At 41.1% G+C, this 9,301-nt stretch overlaps 1 protein-coding gene and 1 non-coding gene across 2 annotated transcripts; both read right to left on the reverse strand.

The window, feature by feature from the left end:
* Window positions 1–1,798: 1,798 nt before the first annotated feature.
* Window positions 1,799–2,734, reverse strand: LOC102138406 (olfactory receptor 4D11). The gene has a single exon (XM_005577767.4). The coding sequence runs from the start codon at window positions 2,732–2,734 to the stop codon at window positions 1,799–1,801; it is 936 nt and encodes a 311-aa protein (XP_005577824.1).
* Window positions 2,735–7,313: 4,579 nt separating this feature from the next.
* On the reverse strand, window positions 7,314–7,415 carry LOC123568883 (U6 spliceosomal RNA). The gene has a single exon (XR_006692442.2). It is a non-coding gene; the product is annotated as a U6 spliceosomal RNA (small nuclear RNA).
* Between the last annotated feature and the right edge of the window lie 1,886 nt (window positions 7,416–9,301).

Below are 9,301 nucleotides of genomic sequence, written 5' to 3' on the forward strand. Positions count from 1 at the left end.
TGCCTCGGTCTCCCAAAGTGCTGGGATTATTGGCATGAGCCACTGCACCCGCCCAGGGTGACTCTTTAAGCCTCATAAATAACAAGCAAACCTACTGTCATGTTTTAATAATAGCTAGACATTTTAACATGATAGATGTTTTGAGCTCAATATACATTTTCATGTTTTCTACTCAACCAGTTTTATCTAAAAATGAGGAGTATGGGTCATATGGGGGAAGGGTGTGACAGGCCAATGGGAAACAGAAGGTGTGTTAGGCAAACCAATAAAGGTAATATTAATAATAACATTTATCTTTCATTGCACATTTATTCTCTGCCAGGTTTCATATGTTTCATGTATACCATCTCATTTTGTCCTTTACACAACCTCATGAGGTGGATATTATAATGGGAATCTTTGTGTAGGTGAACTATGACCTTTGGAGAGAGAGATGAAATAACTTGCTCAGGATCACACAGCTGGTGAATGGCAGAAATAGGATTCATACCTGGGTCTGTATGATTCTGAAACTAGAACTTTCATCCACCATGCTTTACTGCTGTCTCTCACTAGCCTATACCTATACTGCCTCTTCACGAACACTAGAAGTTTGAAAAAATAGACCGGGTAGAGTTTTCCCTTCTCTAACTCTCCCATCCTGTCTCTTTCCAGTGAAAAGAAATGTGAATTCTCAATGGCAAGGCCAAGTCAGAACTGACCCTTGTAAGGCTACAACTGGAAAATCAGTCCTTTGAAGGTAGAGCTAGATTGCTTCATGTGTGTGGTTCCTGAAGTCTTGCCTTTATCCAAACTCATCAGGAGAATGTCTGGCATGTCTAGTTCTGCATTAAGATACATACCTTTAGGCCATGATGAGAAATCTTCCCAAGCCTCATCAATCTTGATAGGAATCCAGGAGGATAACCATTATGAACCTATGAAGTTCTCAGTAGCTCATGAGCCCACTTTAATTTAACTCAGGAGAGGCCAATTTCTCAAACTCCAGTAGGCCGTACATACCCACGTATATGTACACCAGAGGCGCTGATCATGAGATCCTTCTGGAACAGGGTTATAGTTTGGTATAGACAAGTCCAACAATGTAATACATTACATTCATGTGGTGGAAGAACAATGGGTTGGGCATCTGAAGATGTCTCTGTAATTAACTTAATATAAGACCTTGAATACATCACTTTATCTCTCTGGGCTTTTATTTCCTTATCTTCTGAAAAAAATGTTGGACTTAATCATCTTATCTGCCTGCCATATAGCTGTCTTGATTGACATACGGTTACTTGGTCTTTGGAAAAATAATAGTCAGTTCACTCTTATAACACTAGTTACTTCATGCTGCACAGAAGCTTGGGTTATCAGTTATCTACTAACTTAAATAGGAAGACAAATTGTTCGTAGTCAGTATAGTTGGTTTACTGACAGTGTATCTGTGTATGTAAATGTGAATTCATGGGAAAAATAATATAAGGTGTCCTTGATGATGAAGAGCTGAATTTGTTGTCTTTTCTTTTCTTTTCTTCAAGATGGAGTCTCGCTGTGTTGCAGTGGTGTGATCTCGGCTCACTGCAACCTCTGCCTCCCGTGTTCAAGTAATTCTCCTGCCTCAGCCTCCTGCGTAGCTGGGACTACAGGCACACACCACCATGCCCAGCTAATTTTTGTATTTTTAGTAGAGATGGGGTTTCACCATGTTGGCCAGGATGGTCTCGATCTCTTGACCTCACGATCTACCTGCCTTGGCCTCCCAAAGTGTTGGGATTATAGGCGTGAGCTACCGCACCTGGCCTGAATTTGTTTTCTATTCCCTTTCAGAAGGCACGAGTCTTCTCTTCAGTCTTTTCATGGCTGACATCATTTCCTGGTTCCTCAGAGTGTAGATCAAAGGATTCAGCAGAGGGGAGATGACAGTGAAGGTGATAGAGACGGCCTTGTCTGTGGGGAGGACAGTGAAGGGCCGGGCATAGACATAGATGCAGGGCACGAAATGGAGGGTCACCACAGTGATGTGGGAGGTGCAAGTGGAGATGGCTTTCCTCCTGCCCTTTCCTGCCTGAGACCTCAGCATCATTAGGATGACGGTGTAGGACACAAGCAGGAAGGTAAACCACAAGGTAGTGACCAGGCCATTGTTGGAAATCATCAGAAGCTCAAGAACAAAAGTGTCAGTGCAAGCGAGTTTGAGGACCTGGGGGACATCACAGTAGAAAGTGTCAAGAACATTGGGTCCACAGAAAGGGAGGGGCAGCAACAGGGAGATCTGCACGATGGAGTGGACAAAGCCCCCAACCCAGGAGGCAGAGATGAGGGCAGTGCATCGACCCCTACTCATGATGGTCACATAGTGCAAGGGCTTGGAGATGGCCATGTAGCGGTCAAACGCCATCACAGAGAGAGAAAAAATGTCTGCCCCACCAAGGAGGTGGAAGAGAAATATCTGTGTCATGCAGCTTGTATAGGATATGGTCTTTTTCTTTGACAGAAGGTCCAGCAAGACTTTAGGAGCAGTTATGGAGGAGAAGCAGATGTCAAGGATGGCTAGATTGCAGAGCAGGAAGTACATGGGGGTGTGAAGGCGAGACTCACAAGTCACAGTGACCATGATGAGGAGGTTTCCCAGCAGAGTCGTCATGTACACAAGACATAAAAAAAGAAACAAGACCAAGCTCAGGTCTTGGGATTGAGTAAGTCCCAGAAATATAAATTCTTTTACTCTGGTGACATTTCCCAACTCCATTGAATCATGTTTTCTCTTTCCTGAATATCTTGGAAAAAATAATGTTATTTCAGAAAGTGCTTACTCTCTCTTAACAGATTCAAGTATTTGGCTTGAAAACTTGTGAGATATTACCACCACATGAAATACAATTTCAAGTTTATTGCCAATGCATGTAAAATGACATTTTATTACACAATCATGCATACACTTATGTAAATTACAATTTTTAAAAATTTATAAAATGCATAAAATAATGTTCCAGTTATTCAAGATACTTAGAACATTATTCAAGATAAACAGAGGGGGATGTTAACTATTTAGAAAGAGACTTGTGGCATGGGAAATATAAAAATGGGATTAGTTTGTTGTGTGAGTAAGGCAGTGCTTACTTGGTGTGACTAGAACACCTTGAGTTTCACAGGGCTGAGGATTTTGTTGTTTTTTTCCGAGACTGGATGCTCCATTTAAATGGTTCTAAGAACCCCTGTCTGCAAAATGGCCCCCCACTGGATTGAATTGTACGGAAGCAGCACCCCTGTCTTCTTAAATCACAAACTTTTTTTTGTGAAAAATTAGAAAGTATTTAAGCCATAAAATTCATCTCTATTGCTCTACTCTTCTTTAAGGGGACTTCTTTGTTTCTTTCTCTACTTTAATCTACTTTAGGTACTGAAACCCCTGGGTGGTAAATAGCTCCTTAGCTATGGAAATAAAAATATTGCCCAGAACTTCTCTTCTGTTGTTTCAATTTCTTTCTTAAAAAATAATTTTTGTTGAGCTATCATTGACATACCATAGACTGCACATATTTGAATTCACACTTTGATAATTTTTTTTTTTTTTTTGAGACAGAGTCTTACTCTGTCTCCCAGGCTGGAGTGCAGTGGCGCGATCTCAGCTCACTGCAACCTCTGACTCCCGGGTTCAAGTGATTCTCCCGCCTCAGCCTCCCGAGTAGCTGGGAATAAAGCTGCACACCACCACACCTGGCTAATTTTTGTATTTTTAGTAAAGACGGGGTTTCACCATATCGGCCCGGCTGGTCTCGAACTCCTGACCTTGTGATCCACCCACCTCGGCCTCCCAAAGTGCTGGGATTACAGGCGTGAGCCACTGCACTCAGCTGATAAGTTTTGACATAGTATATACCTGTGACACCATCTCTATAGTTAAGAGAGTGAATATACCTATCACCCAGAAAATGTCCTTGTGCCCCTTTGTAACCTGTCCCATTTACCCTTCCTTGTTCAGGCAACCACTGATCTGCTTTCTGTCATTGTATATTAGTTTGTATTTTCTACAATATTCTATAAGTGAAATTCTATGTGTATTTTCTTCTTGTCTGCCTTCTTTCAACCATGAAATTCATCCATCGTTTTGTGTGTACTGCTATTTTGTTCCTTTCTATTGTATGAATATACCACAGTTTGCTTATCTGTTTACTTGTAGGTGAACATTTGGGTTATTTGTGGCTTTTGAATATTACCCATAAAGCTGCTATGAACATTCACGTTTGGGTCTTTGTGTGGACTTATGTTTTCAGTTCTCTTGGGTAACTAGCTAGGAGTGGAATGGCTGTAACTCTTAACATTCAATAGTAAGAGAACAAACAACCCAATTAAGCAACAAAGACAAATTATTTTAACAAAGCGAAGTCGCTAAAAGAAGTTAAAAAAACAGAAGAGAAAAAAGGACAAATTATTTGAACAGACACTTCAGCAAGAAGACACAGAGATAGCAAATAAGCACATGAAAAGGCTCAACATCATTTATCACTGAGAAAATATAAATTAAAACCACAGTGTAATTTAAAAATAGTATATAGTAGAGTCACTAGAATGAAAAAGATTGTTATATCAAGAGTGGACAAAGACGTAGAGGAATGGAACTCCAGTGGGAAGGTAAAAGGGTACAATCACTTTTGAAAATAGTTTGGCAGTTTTTTTTTTTTTTTTTTTTTTTTTTTTTTGAGATGGAGTCTTGCTCTGTCGCCCAGGCTGGAGTGCAGTGGCACCATCTTGGCTCACTGCAACCTCTGCCTCCCGGGTTCAAGCGATTCTCCCACCTCAGCCTCCCGAGTAGCTGGGATTACAGGTGCCCACCACCATGCCCAGCTAATTTTTGTATGTTTAGTAAAGGCAGGGTTTCACCATGTTGGCCAGGCTGGTCTTGAACTCCTGACCTCAGGTCATCCACCCACCTTGACCTCCCAAAGTGCTGGGATTACAGGCGTGAGCCACCGTGCCTGGCTGGCAGTTTTTTAAAAAGCTATTACACATACACTTACCTTATAACTGTGTTGCTTTTGAATTCCTTTCTTCTTTCTTTTCTTTCTTTTTTTTTTTGGTATATCTTTGAAATGGGCCTTATTTTCTTTCTTCCTAGTTTACCTCCTTTTTCTTTCCATAATTAGAAACAAATGAAGGGCAAAAGTCCCCTTCTTCCCATTCTTTGGGTGTGTTCTCCAATTTAAATGAAGATATTTCTTCTCACTTAGCTCACTTTGTCTTCAAGTTTTCTTTCCTCTCTATGCAATTTTGTCCAAAATCTATTTAATAGGTAAATCCAAAAGCAAGCTGCCAAGAAGTATTTTACCTTCGAGGTAGATGCCTGCTAGACTCTGGGACCACACAGCCTGTTCAAATCCCAACTGAGCACTTACTGGTTGTGCTAACACGAGCAAATTGCTTCATCCCTTGACCTCATTCTCTGTATCAGTAATTTGGAGACAATAGCATCTCCTTCATAAGACTTTTGTGAGGGTTAAATAAATTAATCTATGTAGAGCATCAGTACTTAGAGCATTGCCTAATCTGTAATAAGTGTAATTATATGTATGCTACCTTAAAGAAAACTCCAGGTTAATAATTCCCACACACGACTTCTTTAATAAATGTATTTCCAATATATTTATGGACATTCTTTTGGAGGAGCTGCATGTTTCCCAAATGTGTATCCTCAACCACTTCATCAGAACATTTGCTGTTTCGAAGGAATTAGGAGGTATTTGCCTTCCAGTGACCCAGAGAGTGGTGACAGTGTATGACAGTAAAAAGAGCACTTGCTTGGTTTGGCTTCTTCTCTGACATCTTATTAGCAGACCAGAGAAACTGTTCAGTGCAAGGGCTCTGGGATCAGGGCTCGTCTGGGTTCAAGTCCTGGCTTTGCCACTGTGCAATTTGAGCAAGTGCATAACCTTATTGAGCCTCTACTTTTTCATCTGTGGAATGGGGATAATAATATTACTCACCTCACAAGGAAGTTATGAGGGTTGGAGAATTAGCATGTGTAAGCTTCTCAGCATACGGGCTGGTTATCTGTCATGATTAGTGCTACGCCGGGTAACTCTAACAGTGGAGCCTCATCAGTAAATGGAGTGCATTGAACTAAATGGTAGCTACCAATCCTGATTAGCTTAAAGAGAGAGGAAATGGTCGCTAGGAACACCAACTCAGTATAGTTACTAGAAATGTGAGGAAAACCAATTTAGTTATTAAACTCTGCAAAGGGACCCCCATGTAAACAGCACATTGTTTACACACACACGGGTGGAAGGTAAACCATATCCCAGACCCCAGGCTGGGCCTATTGGTCAAAAAGAAATAGGTCTCATGTTCATGAACTGCCTTTGGTAATTTAAAGACAACATCCCCCAGCTTCCGCTTCACCCTTCTGCTACTTTTAATCCATCCAATTATTTAGCAAATATTGATGGAGTATGGGAAGAATTCTAGGTTATTTGAGAGAAAGGAATCAAATCTAAATGCAGTGAGTGGGAAGCATTGAAATCTGATAGTTACATGGGAGTGATGGGGGCCATCTAAGGACAGATGAAGAGCTGAGTGTGAGAAGAGGATGATTTCCAAATAAGAGGCTCAGTGAAACTGTAAGGAGGAAGTGGCATTTATGTTTCGGACATATAGGAATGGGGAGAAAGGACCTTCTGGCCTTAGGAGACTATTTAAATGTATGAAAGTTGCTAATGAGTGGGAAGTTTGGCTGGAAAGAAAGGGTGCAAACATGACAGCATGGAAAGACAGAGAAAAGAAAATCATTGCTATTGTAAGCTCTCAGAAAACAATACCCCATAATGAAGGCCTCAGAAGTAGCCTCAGAAGTAAAAGTTTTTCTCTGACCTCCTCCTGCCTTCCTGTGTCGGGTGGCTGGTCCTTCATTCTTCCCCAAGGTTAGCTGTAGAAACTCCAATACCTCTTCCCTAAGGCGGGTCATGGAAACCAGAACCCTCTTTCTCCAAAGCCAGCCATAAAACCTAAACATATTACTCTAACTTCCCCATGACTCCACCTTTCTGTGTAAGAGTCGGCCATAAATAAATTCTCAGGTCTACTTTGTTTGATTGCAGGTCATAGGAACTCCATTCCAGAAGAGAGAGAGAGAGAGAGAGAGAGAGAGAGAGAGAGAGAGAGAGAGAAAGAGAGAGAGAGAGAGAGAGACACACAGAGCACTTCCTCATACCCAGGAGGAAGGAATTGCTGCACAGAGAGGCCAAATACGATCTAAACAGACAGGCCTTGCTGGGTTTCCCCATTGTCCGTTAGCATGAGATCATACCATTTTTTTTAAATTTTAAATTTTTATTTTTATGGAGCGCTTCACTAATTTGCGTGCCATCCTGGTAAAGGGGCCTGCTAATCTCCTCTGTATTGTTCCAATTTTAGTATATGTGCTGCCAAAGCAAGCGACCATACCTTTTTTGTCCAATCGTATTTCTACATGGCTGTCCATACTTTGTTGAACCTAAACATAAAAATGAACCTTTTCCTTGTATCTTTGGGTCTTCATTCGGAAGGCTCCCATATCATGTAAAACTATGATCAAATAAATTTGTATTCCTTTCCTCTTAATTGTCTGCCTTTTGTCAGCTGATTTTCAGTGAACTTTCAGAGGATGAAGGGGAAGTTTTCCCCTGTCATCTACACCATAAACTTCTTATTTTTGTGTTAGATCTAAAGAGGGGTAGACAGGTGTTTATTGTCTGAGTCTCTCAACTTTTGTGAGCGTTTGAAATATCTCATTTATTACTGCAGGTTGAAGTTCAGGCTAAGAATTACCTCTGTTGATTTCAGCCTGAGAAGATCTGTCTAGAGAAAACAAGACTGAGAAAAATGTCTTGTCCGTATCATTCAAGAGGTCGCAGAGAGCAAAAGCTGCCTTTTCCCCAATTCCAAACTGACCTCAACTCTGTCTCTCATTCCACAACGTACTCTTCGTTAGCATTTCTAACTTGTGCTGTCTGTTACTAAAGGAAGGTTCTCCCCGGAATGCAGCATCTTGTATACATATTACATTATTTTTAGTCATAGTGTATTTGTGAATCTTAATGATTACACCTAGATTTTAATTTTTCTTATTCTTATTTCTCACTCTATGCATAAACACCCAGACACCCCAGGCACATGCACACATGCAGACTTTTATTTTTTTACCTAAAATCTGCAACCTTCTTCTAAGAATTCCAACATCTTGAATAATGTTCACATGAACCTCAGGAATCATCCAACTTCAGAAAATTCTGCTCAACACCCCTCTGAAGGCCGGTTATTTCAATGGCATCTCTTCTATCTTAATGTGGAAAGGACTTAGGGAATAATATTGTCTTGGCTCTTTCACACTGATTCACAGGGTTCCCATGATATTTACCAGTTCCTTAATCCCGGAACTAGCGTGAGAATTATCTGAGGGATTACAGTTGGATGTAGTTGTGGAAAAATTCTGCTGACAGTGAGGTTGTTTCAGTGGGAGTAATTAAGAAGTCACTCAGACACATATACTTAGGAATACACATTTTGTCTAGAGCCTAAAATTTTCCAGAGGCAACTGAAAGAGTGAATTCCCTTTATCTTCTGGTTCCAAAAGGAAGAAAGGTTGTGTTGAAATATGTCAAGCTGTATTCCTGAGAAAGTCCAAAAAGTGCTGTTCTTGGTGATCAGAGGGCACCCTTCCATGAGTGCCCATGGTGCAGAGAAACTTGGAGCTGACGAGGCGACTGGACTGACTGCCTGATCTTCCATCCTATTCTACATCCAAGTCTAACAACTTACACAAAGAGAACTGGAAAGGGAACCTTTAGTAACAAACAGCACAGGGGCATGCAAGTTTTGGGGAAGGCTCATCCCTTCTCCAGATCTCAACACCTACTTTACTGACTGGGAATCCCCAGTTTGGGAAGAGGTTGAAGCAGGCACAGGACAGAGTAGCATGGTTGACTGTCTATACTAAGAAAAATAAAGTCAAATGAAACGAGACACCAAGATGGCCACACAGTGAGAAATGTGATTCTATTCAATAGCTAGCTTCATTGTTTGACCATCTTTAAGATCTACAGCTTTAAGCTTCTGAAAATGGAATATTGGCCATAATTGCTCCCATTGTTTCCCTTGTTTTTGATGACCTTGACAGTACTGAAGAGTCCTTGTCAAGTATTGTATAGAACAGGGGTCCCCAACCACCAGGCCATGAACTGTTACCAGCTCTTGGCCTGTTAGAAACCAGGTCACACAGCAGGAGGTGAGTGGGGGGCAAGCAAGTGAGAGAAGCATCCTTTGTATTTACAGCCACTCCTCA

This window comes from Macaca fascicularis, chromosome 14, assembly GCF_037993035.2.
Source record: "Macaca fascicularis isolate 582-1 chromosome 14, T2T-MFA8v1.1".
Lineage (NCBI taxonomy): Eukaryota > Metazoa > Chordata > Mammalia > Primates > Cercopithecidae > Macaca > Macaca fascicularis.

Excerpts from the sequence above, each read along its gene's own strand:
- LOC102138406 (XM_005577767.4), bottom strand. The coding sequence starts at position 2,734 with ATGGAGTTGGGAAATGTCACCAGAGTAAAAGAATTTATATTTCTGGGA.